Source organism: Pelobates fuscus, chromosome 1, assembly GCF_036172605.1.
Source record: "Pelobates fuscus isolate aPelFus1 chromosome 1, aPelFus1.pri, whole genome shotgun sequence".
Lineage (NCBI taxonomy): Eukaryota > Metazoa > Chordata > Amphibia > Anura > Pelobatidae > Pelobates > Pelobates fuscus.
Window position 1 is genome coordinate 210755582 of NC_086317.1, and position 21301 is coordinate 210776882.

At 40.4% G+C, this 21301-nt stretch overlaps 1 protein-coding gene across 4 annotated transcripts in view; it reads left to right on the forward strand.

The window, feature by feature from the left end:
- PTPRU (protein tyrosine phosphatase receptor type U) overlaps window positions 1-5423 on the forward strand; it is a 69215-nt gene extending 63792 nt beyond the window's left edge. For all 4 annotated transcript variants that reach the window (XM_063454404.1, XM_063454423.1, XM_063454414.1 and 1 more), the window contains 9 exons: window positions 1289-1443; window positions 1549-1684; window positions 1813-1962; window positions 2264-2440; window positions 2756-2896; window positions 3201-3326; window positions 3599-3750; window positions 4295-4430; window positions 4690-5423. In XM_063454404.1, the coding sequence (XP_063310474.1) occupies window positions 1289-1443; window positions 1549-1684; window positions 1813-1962; window positions 2264-2440; window positions 2756-2896; window positions 3201-3326; window positions 3599-3750; window positions 4295-4430; window positions 4690-4752 (1236 nt within the window). In that variant the 3' untranslated portion in view covers window positions 4753-5423. The remainder of the gene's footprint in view (window positions 1-1288; window positions 1444-1548; window positions 1685-1812; window positions 1963-2263; window positions 2441-2755; window positions 2897-3200; window positions 3327-3598; window positions 3751-4294; window positions 4431-4689) is intronic.
- The last annotated feature ends 15878 nt before the right edge of the window (window positions 5424-21301 follow it).

Genomic DNA, 21301 nt, shown 5'->3' on the forward strand with positions numbered 1-21301 from the left:
CTGGCGTGCAGACACACACAAACACAGTTACAGGCATGCAGACACACACACAAACACAGTTACAGGCATGCAGAAACACACACAAACACAGTTACAGGCATGCAGACACACACACACACACACACACACACAAAGTTACAGACATGCAGACACACACACAAACACAGCTACAGGCATGCAGACACACACACACACACACACAGACACAGTTACAGGCATGCAGACACACACACACACAAACACAGTTACAGGCATGCAGACACACACACACACACACACAAACACAGTTACAGGCATGCAGACACACACACACACACACACAAACACAGTTACAGGCATGCAGACACACACACACACACACACAAACACAGTTACAGGCATGCAGACACACACACACACACACAAACACAGTTACAGGCATGCAGACACACACACACACAAACACAGTTACAGGCAATGCATGTCCCTTTAAAGCCAAATTGCAACGGGTTTGTCTCTATGTTACAATTGTGATTCCAAAAAACAATAATGGATGAATAAATTATTTTTCATTTTTTAAATTAAAATCCAGCAAGTTCAAGTTTGTACCATTTCAAGTTATGCTGTCAGATAATAGGAAGAATATGTTAACTGTGGATCTATAATATATAATATCCCTTTCATGCCTAGTAGAATCTGTTATTACTATGGTTAAGCATGTAAATAATATTTATTCCATTAGCTTCTCATGAGTAGCAAATTACCCACTAATTTCCCCATATTTCATCACAGTCGATTGGACAGCAAACAGTTGCATGTAGATGTGATTTACTTCTTTTTTTAGCCTAACCTGTAATTTATATTTTCAAGTTTTTTTTTTATTTTTGTTGGATCCATGTCTGATGATCACATTTAGGCTTATCACATTTAAAATTTTCTAGATATTTTTTTCCTTTACTTTTTTATTTATTACACAGGGGCAGAAATTAAGTTGTATATATTTCCATCTTTGTCTTTGTTAGTGAACTTCTGATCTCTGCACATATAATCTGTTACACCTAGAAGTAAATGAGGAATGGAATTGTGGAGCTTGGACTAAGAAATTGCTAATTTTGAGGAAATAAAGTTACTAAATTTGTAATTCACTAGACAGTTCTTTGATAATTTATAGAATATATAGGATGTGTTAGCTTGTGATAAACCAACACTCACAATCAACTTATACTGGTTTAGATGTACTTAATTGTGCCTTGTATACCAAGGGACTGCACAGCTTAATAATAATTTCAGGTATACATCTGTTTTTCAGCGGGGCTACACAGTAAGACATGAAGTAAAGCAGTTCCACTTCCTGTCATGGCCAGAACATGGAGTACCATTCCATGCAACTGGGCTTCTGGCGTTTATCCGTAGAGTTAAGTCCTCTACTCCACCTGATGCAGGTCCTGTTGTGGTGCATTGCAGGTTAGTGGTGATATCACAGTGTTATTTTATTGGGCAGGGTAGAGATGGCTTCTAGTGGTTTCTTTACTGTGGCCTTTTTCTAAATCTTCCTCTGCTTGTTATCAGTGCTGGAGCAGGAAGAACAGGATGCTATATAGTCCTAGATGTAATGCTGGACATGGCGGAGTGTGAGGGAGTTGTGGACATCTACAACTGTGTAAAAACACTTTGCTCTCGACGAATTAACATGGTGCAAACACAGGTAAGCTGAATTGTGAAGCAATACATCAATGACCATATTGCTGCCCTGTGGAATATTAATGATTATGAGGAGTGGTAGACATTGTTTTGATGTATAGATTCAGCTACAAAATCATTCTTTGTCTCCAGGAACAATATGTATTCATCCATGATGCAATACTGGAAGCATGTCTGTGTGGAGATACAGCTATTCCTGCGTGTGACTTTAGACAGACGTACAAGGAGATGTTGCAGATAGATACACAGAGCAACTCTACACACCTGAGAGACGAATTCCAGGTATTGCTGCTTCTTCACTTAGCTGTTCCCATGCTAATCAAACGTCTGCACGATCACTCATCTCATAACTACATCTATGTACTATATCTTCTTATATTGGTTCACTATTTTATTGATATATTATTCTGTACCTAGAGATTGTTTCAAAACATTAATCTTTGTGCATCTTGTGCATGTAACTACTTTCTGAATTACTATCCTTACCGCTCCTATTCCTGCATTGTTGACTTTCTTTGTTAAATAGATTTTTGCTTCTAGTGCTTTACACTTTTAACTGTATTTGTCTCTTTTTTTTATCAAGACACTTAATTCAGTGACTGCCCAGCTCGGTGTAGAAGAGTGCAGTGTTGCTCTTTTACCCCACAACCGTGACAAGAACCGCAGTATGGATGTATTGCCTCCAGACCGTTCCCTACCTTTACTGCTCTCTGCCCATGGCGAGGACACCAGCAATTACATCAATGCCGCTTTGACTGATGTATGTATGGTCTTATGATTTAGTTTTGCTATTAGTCTCTAGGTTTAAGGACTTGATTTCAAGCCTGCACTGCTTGAGCTGTGCCCAGGGAATACGTAGTACTTGCTGTGTTCTAGATTGGATCTTTGTAGACTCAAACTAATTCAGTCCTAAAGAATCCTTGATGCATGATTGATTCATAGCTGAAAAATTACTATTTATTTCTCCGGTTATAGAAATATTCTAATGTGAGTTTGTTGTATCTCTGTTTGTGATAGGTAGATGGAAGCTATTACCAAATATACTGAACTTAGAGCTTGTGTCCTGTTTCCACAGAGTTACACAAGGAGCTCACATGTGATTGTCACTTTGCATCCTCTGCAAAACACAATTACAGACTTCTGGAGATTGGTTTATGACTATGGTTGCACTAGTATTGTAATGCTAAACCAGCTCAACCAGTCCAACTCTGCATGGGTAAGTACTAATCATGAGTCTAAAGAGACACTTGTACCAATGATATATACATCAGTACTGCTGCAGAGAACATTTTAAGTCTGACACATTGCAATCCATTTTTTATCAGCCTGTAAATGTCTGTAGCCCTATCTTTATATGTGTTATATTTGTATATTACCCTGAGACACTTTATTGCAGTATTGTGTTTAGGTGCATTCAATGTACTTCTTTCTGCCATCACAACAAAGTATTATTTATCAGTATTTTCCCTCATCATGTGCATGATTCATCTCCATTTCCTCTTTTTTTCTTCCAATCCTAGCCCTGCCTGCAGTACTGGCCAGACAGTGGGATTTCCCGTTATGGGCCAATGGAAGTGCAGTTTGTGTCTGGATCAGTAGATGAAGATGTAGTGACTCGCCTTTTTCGTGTACAAAATATCACTAGGGTAAGCAACTCTTCAGCATGCTATGTATAGAACATTGTGACTTTTTAAATGCTTATAAAGACTTTTCTTTGCCCCCCCTCAACCCCCAAAAAGTTTATTGTTTTATTTCCATATAATTTCTTCAAATTATTATTATTTTATTTTATTTTTTTAACAAAGTTCTTTCTCTTTTTTTCTCATTACTCATACTGCTTGTCACTCCCAATTCCATTTTTACTTTTCCATCACATCACCGTCTTTTCTTCTTGTGATAATTTTCTACTCTCCTGTAGGATGAACATCTTCTGGTCAAACATTTCCAGTACTTACGCTGGTCTCCATATAGAGATACTCCAGACACCAAGAGGTCGTTTCTACAACTTTTGTCTTTGGTGGAGCAGTGGCAAGATCAAAATAGAGACCACAGAATGCTAGTACACTGCCTGTATGTATATGTGTGTTCTTGAGCCAAATTCATACTATGACATCATGCAAGTTCCCATACCTTGCCCCTAAGAGGTATTAAGTAGAGAAAAAGGTACATCAGAGTCTTTTTACAGGGCTTTAGCAGACAATAATAGGATAACACTATCACACTTCATATGTATACTGTATAAACAGATTACCACCACCACACTCTGTTACATTAGAAATGGGTAATTACCATATTCTCTAGACTTCATCAACATTTTTGTCACCTAGCATCATCACATTTTCAAGAAAAGCCTGATTACATTTGAGTAAATTCATTACATCATTTCACTCCACCTAAATAGTTGGGATGCTCTCCAGCTTGATCAATCTTGGAACTATGGTGCCAAGACTTCTAAAGTCTTACACATTTTGCCTAGCATTTTAAAGAACTGTTTTCCTGTTTCAAAATTGGGTTACCCCCATAAGGTATTGGCTGCCTCCTACATTTTACAAAGCTGTGTTAACCCCTAAACTCCATTAGGGAAATATTTTCATGTTGTGTTTTGCCTCCACAGGAATGGTGGTGGTCGGAGTGGAACATTTTGTGCCTGTGCAATGCTATGTGAGATGGTGCGATGTCACCAAATAGTGGATGTGTTCTATGCTGTGAAAAGTCTAAGGAATGTCAAACCAAATATGGTGGAGACACTGGTAAGTGATATCATGTTGTAACACAGGGGTGCTCAAAAGGTAGATCCCCAGATGTTGTAGAACTACTTCCCTCGATGCTTTGCATACCTTTGTAATTCGTTTAGAATCATGCAAGCTGTAGTTTTAAAAATATCTGGGGTTGTACCTTTTGGGAACCCCTGTTGTAAGACAAACGCAATCAGGAGTACTGCCCCTTATAATTTGTTACAGCATTCTGACTGAATATAGAATGTTGCTAATGATTCTTCTCCTTTCAAAGGATCAATACCGCTTCTGCTATGAAATTTCTCTTGAATATTTGGACTCCATCGACACCAGATAGCATTCAAAAACACTTCAGGTGACATTCCTGTATTCTGTACCCAGCAGATATTGCTTCATTTCGACTGCCAAAAATAAAAGGGAGTTTAACCACCTTTCTTCTTGCAAATTCAAAAGGGCTTCTCTTTACTAATCCTTCTATGTACTACATAATTCCATACCTTGAAAGGTAGCATGCAACAAGATCTGTCAGTCTAGGGATTAAAATTGGAAGTCCTGCCAATATATGTGTGTACATATTTGTATCTGTACATATTTTAAATAAAGACTGAAAAGCTTTGGTTCCCAGTATGCTATACTAGGAATAATTTATGGTCACACACAGGAGATATGCAAACATGTGAACAAGGTCATTGCCAGTTTAATTGGTTCAGTAGGGTATGTGATGTAAGATCAATTGAGCTACATACAAAAGGATCTACTACGATATTTTGTCTCTCTCTCTCTGTAAAATCATATAAAATTGAGATATAGACTAATGTAGCATAGTGCACAAACAGAATCAGAAAAGGACCCTGTTTTGTTTGATCCTACAACAGACACCACATAATACAATATGTTTGTCATTCTGATTATTATCTGTAAATAAGGGTATATTATGTATTAATCCCATAAGTAATGATGGGGTTTTTTAATGCTTTATTGTATCAAATAAAATGCCTGTTTTTCTTACCTGTGCATCACAGTGTCTTTCTATTACAACTTGGTTATAAATACTCTGATCCAGTGGTTGTTTATTAGGAGATTAGGGATGCCAAGCCCAGTATTGGGAATATGTGTGATCTGTGTGTCCCATTGCTAGTATAAGGGTTGAGATATGCATTTTCCTGGTGTATTAAGAGGATATTAGAACTCCCATTTTCCTGTGTTCAAGAATGTTAGAATACACCGCAATTAATGTAGGCTCTAGGTATGGTACATGAGTTGGAACATTGTAATATCTGCATAGAATATACAGTACAGTTGAATGAAAATGATGAAAAGATCACCCTTGTTGAAACTTACTATAAGGCATATTGGAACCTGTTGTTAACTGATCTCTGAAATGACCATTCCGTCAGTGTCCCTCATCGTGGAAGCTTGTGGTGAAAGTAACATCAGAGTTAGAAGGTAAGCAGTTCACACAGAAGCATTTTCTTACTGGAGTTGCAGCAACATGAATTGAAATCAAGATAGTATTGATCAGACACTGGTCCATGTCACCAGGGGAAGGGAATAAATTCTACAACATGACAGTATTGCTAAATGAATAAACAATATTTATGTATTACGAGTGATCAAAAAATGATTCTTTCTATATTATCTCGTTGTTGGAATTCTGATGTTCTTGGTTTCATTTGCCAGTGTTTATTACCCGAAAAAAAGCATCTCCCCATATAATATAATTTGCACATTATAATATAATAACAGAAGTAAAAAGAGAAATAAAGCAAGCTATACTGGCATGTCAGAATGGAGAACAGATGTCATACTCATAGATGAAGATGGCTAGCTAATCTCAGAGATGAAAAGAGAGCATTTTCATAATACAGGATCATAATATTTGGAGAACAAGCTAAAAGGGCAGATCTAGATTTTATTGAGAGTATTGGCTTGGTATCACTTCAGACTTCCCAGACATAGAGTTTTAATATCACTGGGTGTCTAGGACAACAGATAGGTAGTACACCGCTTAAACTGAAAAAAAAAAAATTAACAAGACAAAACTGGAACTAGATACTGTGGTAGAAAGTGCTATTTAAGCAGAAGATATTCACTATAGTACATTTGCTAGGGTATGGAACCAGCTTAGTACATTTGCTAAGGTATGGAACAAGCTTATAAGAAAACCGCTAGAACCGGCATCATCTCATGCTAAGATTAAGAGATAGAATATACTTAAAGAGAAAACTGGAGAGACATAATAAAATTGTGGCTTGTTGAGCCGCAAGGCTCTAGTGTCCAAACATTAGGACATACTTTGTCAGGGCTCAGGCATTCAACCCACTGCTATTGCCAGCAGACTCAAATTAGTATAGTAACCGCCTGGCACCCCGACCAGGTGCCTCCGTAAATCAATGCTCCTAGTGCTCACAAGGACTCCAAGCACTCCACCAGACACCATCTGCACCGTAGACCCCACAAACCACCGCAGCTTGGTTGGCGTCTCGCCGTCCTCCTCCCACCCTGGACCCAAGACCAGGATCCAGTGGGTGAACCTCTCCTACTCCAGAGAGTATAGCAGGAACAGCTCTTATAAGAGGTAGTGATTAGAACCCAGGGGAGTATAAGTAGTATAGTAATCTTCAGAGTGAATATAGTTGTCCCCTCCACACATGAGACGAGGCTCTATGTTGAGGGTGAAGAGGAACTGATTTTAATGGTGCCACACTTGGCCTTATATGACAATCCCCATGCAAGGGGTACGCCCACATGGACCTGATGGTAGACTGATGATTGAGTCAGATAGTGTATTAACTCAATTATGTCCAGGCAGAAAAAAAACACATTTCTATAAAAAACCCCAAAACACATTACAAAAAAAAGGTACCCCAAAAACACATTACATCCCCTGATAGCCCTGATTTAGGTGACCAACATATCCAAAAATCACCCAGATCAGTTCAGGGGTTCAGGAATTCTATGTAAGTCACATTTTGACCGACTGCAGGCATTGTCCCATGCCCAAAACAGTTCCAGAGAATCAGGGCTTGCGGTCGGTCTAGTTCGGTAGTTTGAAAATGAACAAACTACCGAACAGAGTCAATAGTCTTACCCTGGAGCTTGTTCCCCTCATCCAGATGAATGATTTCACCGAACAGTGCCCTTCTAAGTTGTATAGAAACGAACGCAGGCAATGATGGAAGTCCAGCGGTGTTCGGGAGTTTCTGTGTCCAACTTTAGTTCCATGAGATTCATGCCCAAACACCGCTGAATGCGTTCATGCGAACAAGATGGCCACCCCCTCGTGGTTGTCCACCCAGACAAACAGTTAGAACAATGCGGTGAGAAACGTTCCAAGTTGTTAATAGGTGTTAACAAGCTCCAGGGTGGTCTCTGGTTTGTGCGGTTGTTCGGGAGTTCGAAGTGTATCCATACAAGTCCAAAAAGGAACAAACAGTGGTTTCAACCAGGGTTTAACACAGGGGCCATAGTCACAGGGTAGGAGGGTGGCAAACAGGCACTTCCAAAAACCAGTGGCGAGGTTACGTATGCCACAGCGTTAATTAGCTGTATAGTGTCAGGGAGTGGTATCCATCCAGCCCTGGGCTTTTCAAAAGGCCAACACCTCAGATTCAGATTCAACTTTATTGTCATTGTACCGTGAACAAACAAGGGCAATGAAACACAGTTGGCCTCTGAACAGATATGCAGCAGTAATTTAAAATACTATTTTAAATAAGATGTGTACTGTTTACAGTAATACTTTACAGTAATACTTGGTACACAATTTCCTGATACTGAAGAATACAATCCTACTACATTGTTACCAATTTCAAGCTTAAATGAAAACTGCACACCTCTCACACACTGTGAGGGGATGCTGCCTGGAAAATAGAAACAGTATCTTATTATGAATAACACGTTAGTCTATAACATTATACACATATTGGGACATAACTTCAAGCCTTATAAGGCTTCTCCTACACCTGGATCTAAATTATAAATTAGAGGAGGGCAAATATAAAGTGGTAGACATTAGAATTGACATACCATAAAAATAGTATAAGTGTGTGTATCTATAGGCTTTCTTAAAATTTGCCAGTTACCACACTGACATACATCTCGCCCTTGGAAATACTGTTATAAAATGGGAGAGATGACAGAAAAATACCAGCATCAATTCCTGAAATGATTACAGAATTTAGAGTAGTATATACTGGAAAATTAGAGTATGTAGACAAAGCCTCTCTCCCTTGGAATTTAACTAGACAGGCGTAGGAGGATAAAGGAAAAATAAAATGTAAGTCTATAAAATCACAATTCCAGCAGAGTAAATCATTCAACTCCTTCAACCAAAGTGTAACAACATAGTTAAAGTGAGGTAAAGTGCCTAAAATAAATTATAAAATAAACCACCCCATAGCAAAAACAACCCGACGTGCGTTTCAGTGCAAATACACTTGCACCTTCTTCAGGGCACCATGGAACTGGAAGTAGTCTCGTTTATATAGACATGTCTTAGGTGGGAACAATCAATCTGGACCGGAGTGATACATGTCACTCAGATCATTGCCATAGGGAAACCCATGTCATCCTAATAAGTATGATCCACAAGCGTGTTATCCAATCATGAGTCGAAAAGGATAACCAGGAAAATCATGAATGGGTGAGATCATATTTATGTGTGGGAGTGAATGAAAAAGAAACTCCCACAACAAAAATGAAACCACGAACACCCACCTGTGATCTCCAAGACTTATCAGGCTTCATAATACATAGGGGTAATATAACCCCAAAAGGTCCAATACTACAGTAATGATATAATATATGTGATCTCAAAACAAAATCATGCAGAGCTCATGTCAGAAATCCTATTAGAGAATAATTAGATAATAAATAATACATTGATATGAAAATAATAATGAAATAATTAGGAAAATAACAATAAATGTATAACATAATAATAAAGGTACACAAATATAAAATTTGCAGATAATAAATACAAATCAGAACACCTATTGACAAGACAACCCAATATCCTCAAGTCCCATGGGGGAATGGCAATCGTCTAAGCAAATTGTAACATGAAATTAGCGATGACCCAATCTGGGTCACCTGAAATATATAGGGGATACTTATAGTCCCGATCCCCTAGGTAAGTACCCCTGATGAGCAAATTAATAAATGGAAAACTAGAGGGTAGAAAAGTCCAAAATTACCTTCACTGTGTGTATAAAAGTCCATATGTTCCACTGCAGAGGTAATAAGTGTTAATCTGGTGCCGTCCCCATTAGAGATGTCCCAAATAGTTCGCAGGCGAATAGTTCCCGGCGAACATAGCTTGTTCGCGTTCGCCACGGCGGGCGAACATATGCGATGTTCAGTCCGCCCCCTATTCATCATCATTGAGTAAACTTTGACCCTGTACCTCACAGTCAGCAGACACATTCCAGCAAATCAGCAGCAGACGGTCCCTCCCAGACCCTCCCACCTCCTGGACAGCATCCATTTTAGATTCATTCTGAAGCTGCATTCTTAGTGAGAGGAGGGACAGTGTGCTGCTGCTGATTTAATAGGGAAATCGATAGCTAGGCTAGTGTATTCAGTGTCCACTACAGTCCTGAAGGACTCATCTGATCTCTGCTGTAAAGACAGCACCCCAAAAAGCCTTTTTTAGGGCTAGAACATCAGTCTGTTTTTTTTTTTCCTGTGTAATCTAATTGCAGTTGCCTGCCTGCCAGCGTGTGTGTCAGGCTCACAGCGTATACTGTGCCCACTTACCCAGTGCCACCACTCATATATGGTGTAACAGTCTTGTACATTTAAAAAAACAACACTTTTTTGACTGTAATATAATAGCAGTCAGTTTCCTTCACATGTGTGCGTTTCAGGGCCTGCCAGGGCACAGTGTCACACCAGTGCAACTCATATCTGATGCAACAGTAGTGTACATTAACAAAAAAAATAGAAATTTGACTGTGAAATAATAGCAGTCAGTTTCCTTCAAACGTGTGCGTTTCAGGGCCTGCCAGGGCACAGTGTCACACCAGTGCAACTCATATCTGGTGTAACAGTAGTGTACATTTAAAAAAAACAACACTTTTTTGACTGTGAAATAATAGGAAGAGACCTTCAATGACATCAGTGAGGACAAGGAATGGGACATGGCTAGCTTGGTATCCAACCTTGTGCAAATGGGGAGTTTGCGGTTGTGCAAATGGACTGTTTGCGGTTGTTTGCGGTGTGTTAAACGGGGAGTTTGGTCTGTCACTGTGAAGCGGGTGTAACCCTTACACTACCTGATCGATACAACATCATACCTGATGTTTTAAAGCATGTTATTCCAAACAATTTAGGAATGTTAGGTTATTTATGCCCTTTATGGATTAAAACCAGACTCTGCATCAACTATGTAATTTTCCATGCGAGTTTTGCCATGGATCCCCCTCCGGCATGCCACAGTCCAGGTGTTAGTCCCCTTGAAACAACTTTTCCATCACTATTGTGGCCAGAAAGAGTCCCTGTGGGTTTTAAAATTTGCCTGCCTATTGAAGTCTATGGCAGTTCGACCGTTCGCGAACATTTGCGGAAATTCGTGTTCTCTGCTCGCGAACGGAAAATTTTATGTTCGCGACATCTCTAGTCCCCATTATTCAAGGAAGCCAATCGGCTCCTTTTGGGGGCGTGCCTTTCCATTTTGTGAATGAAAGACCTCACTGCAATAGTATATGTGAGACTCTCACAAAGAGTCATTACTGCACAAAATTGTAACCTCTAATTCAATGTGATATAATATAATTAATACGGACTAACAGAAACAACATCATAAATAAATAAATAAATAATCAAAAATAGTAATAAAATAAAAAACAAGTAGTAATAATAATACCATAACAAACTGATCTAAGCACTTACTGTAAAGATTAGTGTGAAGATAAATCATCTCACAGACATAGGTTTGAGTTCATATTAGACAACACTGTAGCAGCATAAACCATAATATATGGGATATGCCCACTCTATACAAGACAAAATTAATTTAAAAAAAAGTCCCAATAGTATGAAACTGTGTGAAAACATAATAATAAATATAAACAAGATACTGTGTGAAATATAAAAAGTACTACTTTAACTGATTTAAAGAAGGTGATTCATTCCGAGATGAATGATGTATAAGAAAAGCCTTCGTTCAAGCCAAGTGGTGACAGGGTTTTAATTTTGAAGATCCAGTAGCTCTCTCTTTGAAGCAGTATTTTGTCAAGGTCAACCTTCCTAGGTTGCAAAACTACTTTTTCAATGCCACAAAAATTCAGCCCATCCAAAAAGCCCCCATGATGTAGTTTGAGGTGTTTTGCGATAGGGGTGTCAATATGTCTAGAAGGGTTGACAGAATTCACGTTTGAATATTCTTCGCTTAAAGGCAGCTACATTTAAGTAAATATACCAGTCCCATTGTTTGAAAATTAAAGAATGTGTTAGTTGTGAACGCCTCAGTGTTGGTAGAGTTTGTGAATGTTTTGGAGTGCCACTGGATGTATTTGCAAGCTTTACATCTCAAACATTGCTAAGTTCCAATTTTGGGAGATTTAAGCCACAGGAGATTTAAGCCACAATGATTTAACGGTAGCTGTTTTGAGATAGCTCGGGGCCAAAATATCCTTAAGATTACGTCTCCTTCTAGTCGTAATAGAGATATGAGGTGTGACTACTTGTTGTAAATGTGTATCTTGGTAAATTAAGGGCCGAAATCGTTCCAAGATATTTTTGACTGAATGCTAGCCGGCATCAAAGTTACCAATGCACCCAATCGGTTCCCTAGTTGATGTTGTTGGTAGGTCCTTTCTCAGGAGTTCAACTCTCTCAGTCAAAAGTGCACTTCAATATGCTTGCTTTAAGTATCTATTAGCATATCCCTTAGCTTTGAAATGGGTCATGAGGGTTTTGGCTTTCAGTGTAAAATCCTCTAAAGACGAACAATTTCATCTCAAACGGAGATACCGCCTCAGTATTCCCCTCTTGAGTGCTGGTGGGTGCCAGCTTTCCCGGTTCAGGAAATTATTTGTTGCAGAGGGCTTATGAAAGAGTGTGGTGCGTAATTTTTCATCACTTTCCTCACTAAGTGTTATGTCCAGAAAATTCAAACGTGTCCCCCAACCTCTGATGTAAGTCTTAGGTTGATATCATTGTGATTCAAGATATCCACAAACTTCAAGAAAACTTTAATAGTACTTGTCAGACTACCAGAATGTCATCTATGTAACGTTTCCATAGTTGAATAAACTTGGTATATTTTACAAACTCATCAACAAATACAGATGTCTTCTCCCGCCATCCCAGATGGAGGTTGGCATATGAGGGCACTAGCCGTACCCATAGCGGTCCCCCTAACCGGGTGATAGTACTTTCCCTGAAAGAGAAAAAGTTGAGTGTCAAGATACATTTTAAAAGTTTGCCGACAAACTGATTATGTGCAGGCATTGATGGAGTACGTGTGTCAAGGAATGACATTATATGAGAGAGTCCCACCTTGTACGGTATGAAACTATAGAGGCCTTCTTCATCAAGGCTCCATAATATGGCATTGTCTGATATCTGATAGTTGTTCAGTATGTTTAGAGTTTTCTTTGTGTCCCTAAGGTGTGATGGGAGTATATTGACCAGGCCCCTAAGGATATGGTCAACGTAGATACTGGGGTTTTGTGTCAAATTATTCCTGCCAGACACTATTGGTCTGCCTGAGAGTATAGGTTGTTGTTTGTGAATTTTCGGTAGTGCATAAAATGAATCTATTTTGTGATGCTTGATCCACATGAAGTTATATTCTTCCTTGGTTATTAAAGCTTTTTGTAAGGCTTCATCCAGCAAGGATTTAAGCTCTAATGAATACTTTGTAGTAGGATCTGAATGTAGAATTCTGTATGTATCACAGTCAGGGCCAGATTAAGAGCCCAATGGGCCTGGTGCTGACAATTAAGATGGGCCTAATCTTATCAACAGAAAAAACTAAAACAGTCATACCTCCCAAACGTCATGCATCTGGTGCAGGTGGTGCTGGAGGGAAACTCACAGGATATAGCTATCAGGAAACACATACCCTATGCTAATCTCTCACTTTCATTTTTCAAGTAAATCCACACCCCCTAACAGCAATGTCTGGTAAAGCACTATGTCGGTGGGAAGAGTAAAAGGCTGGGCCACTGACGCAAATCACCAGAACTGCCCAAAGGGGCGAACATATCCAAAAAGGGGCCGAGTCTGCCCGAAAAATTAGAAGGTCAGCCTGGTGTAAATGAATGTCAGGCTGCCTGCCAATCATGCAAACTGACCAGTAAAAGGCATACCATGGAGACAGCAGTCTGAGCTTGGCATAAATGCGTTTAATGATGCGCTCATGCCATGTTTTCTACGAACTGTCCCCTAGCACTCACTTGTCTACTTCTCTACTTACCTTCTTACTAGGAGGCAGAAGCTCATATTATACAGTCTTGGACAGAGGAAAGGTGTATGTAGTAAATGTAGATGAAAGGGAACATGCTACAGTGTTAGAGAGACTGAAGCAGCAAGAGCATTTGCATAGTGCTCAAAGTCAGCTTTACTTTAACTAATTTCTTTGTCAGCCAGGCCACACAAGTTTTGTTCCCCTACATCCCTCTTACGTTTTCATACTTAAAGGACCACTCCACACCCTAAAAACACTTGCTGAAGTGCTTTATGGGTGAGGAGTACCTTAGCTTAACCCTAGTTTATAAAAGTGTTTATAAAATTAATAATTAACTAGGCTACTCCCCCCTGGCTGTAAATCCTACTTCCGTTAGCTCCCCTGAGCTAATGAAAATAGCAGACACACTCTACTTGAGTGTGCCAGCCTCCCCTCACAGGCCTCAGGCCAGCTCCTCAGCTGAGAAACCTCTGATTGTTTATTTCCCTGTGAAGAGATTAACATTAAGTGTACAAACTGCCATTCAGTTAATACACTAGTGCAAATAGATACCCAATCTTTAATAGTGTATCTTAATCATGCAACATGAAAGTGCTTAATGTAAGCCCAAGGCGACATGCATGAAGTGTAAAATATAAGCACATAAACTATATACATAAAGTGCCAAAAAGGCAAATATGGTAAGTGCACCTCTGTGCCACAGACTTGGTAGCTCACCGGGCTTGTGTCCTTCCCATGCAGGGAATAACGAAGTATCCAATGCTGACTAATGGTCCACTGCTGAGGTGGACAGTTTGGTGGAGGTGTCTGGTGTCTGAATTAACGCTCCTCCAAGTGCACTTGAAATAATAACAATTTTGGCTCACTTGAATATACCAAGGTTCACATCTATATCTATATCAATTTGGTGCCGAAACCCGGGATCAGACGAATCCAATCTATCCGGACCCAGAAAGGGTTGGCTTGGAGCCCGGGAGACGGTTAATCAGACAGCTGCAGCGGGTGAGGAAAAGCTTTTACTTTTCTACCTATAATTAATTTTCACTCTCTGGTCCGGCTGGGTAAGGATTTTAAAAACCTCTGATCTAAAGAACTTGTTTTCTGTGGTATTATGGTTATATTCAGGTGGATGTTGTATTATGTCTTGTGAAAGGAATCTTGAGAGAGTGGAATATATCTGTGGGTTTTAGGTTATTTTGTATTGTTTGCCTTGTCATTTGTTTTATATTTCGAGTTAGAATCCTCCAAGGGCAGATCTCCTGATCTGTGTTTAGAATAACAAAGACAAGACTGTGAAAATTCCACTTCAGTGGTCCTAAGTGTCTTAGACCCACATATATGGAGGGAATTTATGGCAAATTACAGAAGTTGGTTAGAAGATAATGACTTAGTAGAAGTCGCCCAAAAATGGCATGATACTGCAGTTGATTTAACTAAATGTGGTTGTAGAGCAGACTTCCCCAAACTCCGGCCCTCCAGATGTTGCTGAACTACAACTCCCATGATTCTCAGCCTATGTCATTCATATAATCATGGGAGTTGTAGTTCAGCAACATCGGGGGGGCCGGAGTTTGAGGAAGCCTGTTGTAGAGAAACCACCAGAAAAGGTATACCATATGATCAATGTTTTGGACCTCTAGGGTCCCAGAGTAGACAAGATCCTGGGAAAAATTTTGTAAACCCACCCCTTTACCAGGATAAGGCAGTGACTCCTTTTGTCCCGAAAGACCAGGCGATTTCCCTTTTACAGAAATCAGAACCTCTCTTTCCAGTAATATTACACAGTGGGACTTCATATGGTTTCCAAGCAGTCCCAGTAAGACCTATGGGTTCATTAAAGGAGGAGGGTAGTCCGCCAGACTTAAGGAACCCCTAGTTGCCCCCATAGACACCGTAGTGGGGCCATTAGCTCCACAATTTACTACTCCCATGATACCCAAAGTTGAGAGTGTATACCATGAGAAGAGACAGCCGAGCTCAGGTATCCAATACTGGGAAGGATATAAGCCCTGGACACCCAGTGAAAAACTGGCAGTAATACAGCAGCTGCCAGATGATGAAAAGGCCCCCTTAGCTCTAGTCCAGTCTCTATCCAACATTCAAGCTACTTACTAGTGTACTTGGATGGATTTAAAACAGATTGTTGCCCTAGAAGCTGGCCCCATTTGGGCTAGAATAATTGTAGATTATACTAGTTTTAGTGTAACTATAATCTTAATTTTATTAATGACAGGAGGCGAATATTTCCTTAAGTCTCTCTTTACTAGAACTCCACAGCAGCACATTAACATTTAACATTAACATTTTTTGCCCCCCCTCTCAGATACGCCCACCGGGCGGAATGAACCGGGACGCGATGGGAAGCGGAAGTGAAACGCCCTGCGGAGACGAGGAGCATGAACATCCTCTTGAGGCACCCAACTCCTCTCCTCAGGACCATATCCCTTCCAATCGACCAGATATTGTACTCTCCCCCGGGAGATTCGAGAATCGATGATAGCGTTAACCTCATACTCCTCCTGACCCTCCACCTGAACAGGGCGAGGGGAAGAGACCGTGGAGGAAAATCTGTTACAGACTAGTGGTTTCAGCAATGAAACATGAAATGAGTTAGGGATGCGTAAGGCAGATGGAAGAGCTAGACGATACGCAACTGGGTTAATTCGAGTCAGCACCCTGTAAGGTCCAATATAACGAGGAGCGAACTTCATGGAAGGCACTTTTAAACGAATGTTTCTTGTACTCAACCATACTCTATCACCTGGAACAAACACCGGAGCCGCCCTTCTACGTTTATCAGCGTGTTTCTTAACCAGCATAGAATTGTGCAGAAGAATTTGTCGAGTCTGATCCCACAACTTCCTCAAATTGGCAACATGAACATCAACCGACGGTAACCCTTGGGAAGGAGAAGCCGAGGGAAGAATAGATGGATGAAAGCCATAATTCATGAAGAAGGGGCTTGAATGAGTAGAATCACAAACGAGATTGTTGTGTGCAAACTCCGCCCAAGGAATCAAACCAACCCAATTCAGAAACAAAACAACGTAAATATTGTTCAATCTTTTGGTTGGTGCGTTCAGCAGCTCCGTTAGACTGAGGATGATAGGCAGAAGAGAAATTCAATTTGATACCCAGTTGAGAGCAGAAGGACCTCCAAAAACGGGAAACAAATTGGGAACCTCTGTCAGACACAATTTGGGAGGGTATCCCATGTAAACGAAAAATCCCCCTTGCGAATATCTCTGCCAATTCGGAGGAAGACGGGAGTTTAGGCAGAGGAACGAAGTGAGCCATCTTGGTGAATCTGTCAATCACGGTGAGGATAACAGTCTGTTTTTTAGAGATAGGTAAATCGACAATGAAGTCCATAGCTAAACAGGACCATGGCTTCTCTGGAACCTCTAAGGGATGCAGAAATCCACATGGGAGCGTATGAGGTTGCTTAGTCTTAGTACAGACCTCACACGTACCGATGAAATCCTTAACATCCTTACGTAAAGCAGGCCACCAGAAATCTTTGGAGATTAAAGCATACGTCTTGCGAATGCCAGGATGCCCAGCTACCTTGCTGTTGTGGAAACACCGTAACACTTCCAGTTGGAGAGCAGGAGGAACGAAGTGTCTATCCCCAGGAGTCTGTTTAGGAGCTAGATGTTGTAACTTCATGATCTCAGCAAGCAACGGAGAATGAATCCTGAGATTCGTGTTAGCGATGATATTACATTTAGGAACTATCGAGGAAAGAACTGGCTCAGCTATAGTGGACGGTTCATATTGGCGAGATAAAGCATCGGCTTTAGAGTTCTTAGAACCAGGTCTATAAGTAAGCACATAATTGAAGTGAGTCAGGAATAAGGACCAACGAGCTTGCCTGGCGGATAGGCGCTTAGCCTCCCCAATATAGGACAAGTTCTTGTGGTCCGTTAGAATCGTAACAGGATGTAAGGTCCCTTCTAATAAATGTCTCCACTCCTTTAGAGCCATAATGACCACTAACAGTTCCCTTTCCCCGATGTCATATCTGCTTTCAGGGCCAGATAGTTTCTTAGAGAAAAAACCACAAGGGTGTAACGGTTTGTCCACCCCTAACCTTTGTGACAGAACAGCACCTACTCCCGTCTCAGAGGCATCGACCTCGAGTAGGAACGGCAGAGTCGTATCAGGATGGACTAAAATTGGGGCAGAAGCAAAAAGTTCCTTGAGAGTCTTGAAAGCAACAAGGGCCTCAGTAGACCAGGTCTTAGTATCAGCCCCTTGTTTGGTCATATTGGTAATAGGCGCAATAATAGAAGAGTATCCCTTAATAAAGCGCCTATAATAATTAGAGAAACCAATAAACCTCTGAATCGCCTTGAGTCCCTTAGGCAATGGCCAATCTAAAATAGATAGGAGTTTGTCAGGATCCATCTTAAAGCCTTCCCCAGAAATCACGTAACCAAGAAAGTCTATCTGAGACTGGTCAAAACTGCATTTCTCCAATTTACAGTATAAGCCATGTTGCAGAAGTTTGTGCAATACCTTTCTGACTTGTCTGTGGTGGGTCTCAATGTCCCTAGAGTGTATAAGTATGTCATCCAGGTATACAATAACACAATCATGTTGAAACTCCCTAAGAACTTCATTAATCAAATCCTGAAATACTGCCGGAGCATTACAAAGACCAAATGGCATAACCGTGTATTCATAGTGACCATAACGGGTATTGAACGCTGTCATCCACTCGTGTCCATGCTGGATTCTCACCAAGTTATACGCCCCTCTGAGATCTAACTTGGTGAAAATTTTAGAGCCCTTTAAACGATCAAACAGCTCGGTAATCAAAGGAATCGGATAGGCATTTCTGATGGTTATCTTATTCAAACCTCGGTAATCAATACAAGGTCTCAGAGTGCCATCCTTCTTTTGAACGAAAAAAAAACCAGCCCCGGCGGGAGAAGAGGATCTCCTAATGAATCCTTTTTCTAGATTCTCACGAATATATTCCTCTAGAACTGAGTTCTCTTGAGTGGATAGAGGATATACATTGCCCCTCGGAGGCATAGTACCAGGTAGAAGCTTAATTTTACAATCAAATGACCTGTGTGGAGGTAAGGTATCAGCATTCTTCTTGTCGAATACTGCTTTTAAGTCCTGGTAGAGAGACGGTATCTGTCTCTCTGTAGACTGAGTGGAAGTACCTGGTGTGTTTATTACAGCCAATGGAGAAACCCTGCGTAAACACCTCTCCTGGCAGCCCTGACCCCATGAGAGTATCTCCCCTAACTCCCAATCGATAATAGGGTTATGTCTTTTTAACCAAGGGTACCCCAGGACTATGGGGACAGAAGGGGACGAAATGAGCATAAGTGATAACTTTTCCTCGTGTAAGATACCAACAGTTAAGTTAACGGGTATGGTCTCACGGAAGATAACAGGCTCAAGTAAAGGTCTACCATCTATGGCCTCAACGGCCAAGGGTGTATCCCTTAACTGGGATGGGATAGTGTGTTTAGTAGCAAAGGCTTGGTCGATAAAATTCTCAGCAGCTCCGGAATCTATCAAAGCCATAGTCTTTAGTACTCCCTTCTCCCAAGTTAAAGAAACTGGTAGCAGAAGCATGTGATCTTTATAATTATGAGTAGAGGACAAAATAGAAACACCCAAGGCCTGTCCTCTAGAGAAACTTAGGTGCGAGCGTTTCCCGAGCGATTAGGACAATTCAGGCGTAAGTGACCTCTGACTCCACAATACATGCATAATCCCTCTCTTCTCCTGTACTGTCTCTCTTCTTCTGAGAGGCGAGTATTGCCTATCTGCATAGGTTCAGGAAACAGTGAGGTAGTGGAATCAGGACTTTGAAATGCGGGAGCTAATTTAAAGGAAGGTCTAAGGTTCCTCTCTCGAGTGTTTTGTCTCTCTCTTAAACGCTCATCAATACGAGAAATGAACGAAATTAAATCCTCCAAATTTTCAGGGAGTTCTCTAGTAGCAACCTCATCAAGGATTACGTCTGATAGCCCGTTCAAAAATACATCTATATAAGCCTGCTCATTCCACTTAACTTCTGACGCCAGGGACCTGAACTCTAGTGCATAATCCACAAGTGTTCGGTTCTCCTGTCTCAGGCGCAACAGTAATCTGGCTGCATTGACCTTTCTACCAGGGGGGTCAAAAGTTCTTCTAAAGGCAGCTACAAAGGCATTAGACTCTGATTCTGCAACTCACAAAGTGCAGCCTGGGGATTGGGTGGTGATAAAGAGGCATGTGAGGAAAGGACTTGAACCATGCTTTGACGGTCCATGGTAAAAATGCTCCTTACTACGGCTACCTCAGTAAAACTAGAAGGAAAAGTCATGTAAACAAGTCACTCCGACTGATCCACCAACATGAAGCTGTTACTCCAACTTCGGAAGGTTTTTACGATGTTACCTCGCCTAACAAATGAAGGAACTCTCCTCAGCTGATTCTGGTGGTCTCCCAGTCCAAGGGAACCGTGGTGAAGAAATAAATGAAAGTTCTTCAGGCTTTGGCTAGCAAAATTGGAAATACCTTGGACATTTGGGTGACCCTTGGATCAAAAGAGGGGATTGTGAGAAAATTTACTTTGATTCCAAGGTTCAAGCTTATAGGTTTCATATAAGATATCCTATATTAAAATTGGCTAACTTGGACTCACGAAATGCTTAATGCTTAAAACAACACTTAAGACCATATATGTCTACTTCCAGGAGCAGATAGCCCCCACCTGATCCGTCTCTTCTAAATCAATCTGTTCTTTCTCTTTCTCAGAACGTATCTGTTATATGTACACGAAGTTCATCCCTATGTCTTATCTGTACTCCTTTCACCCTTTCACTCCCTTCCTACTACTGTCCTATGAGTATTTGCATGTAAGCACTTACTTTTTAATGTACTACAAAGAGAGAACAAATTCCTTTTTGATTCCAAAGGTTGCATTTAGATTTAACAGTTATTACCATTATAATTTTTAATATCCTTACTTTATGTAACTTTTCCAAAATGTCTAATGGTTTTAATGATATTTACTGTTTCTGACAAATCATCTTCTGTAGGCAAATAATTCCATATCTTTGTTGTTCTCACCTTCCCACATATGTTATAGGTAAAATCTTCTTTCTTTAAGTCTCTTGTCATAAAAATGGACTGCACAGCACTGTTTGAACAGCCCTTGTATTTATTTATGTTATATTAAGGCTGAGACCCTTTTTTCTAAACATACAGGGAGTGCAGAATTATTAGGCAAATGAATTTTGACCACATCATCCTCTTTATGCATGGTGTCTTATTCCAAGGTGTATAGGCTCGAAAGCCTACTACCAATTAAGCATATTAGGTGATGTGCATCTCTGTAATGAGAAGGGGTGTGGTCTAATGACATCAACACCCTATATCAGGTGTGCATAATTATTAGGCAACTTCCTTTCCTTTGGCAAAATGGGTCAAAAGAAGGACTTGTCAGGCTCAG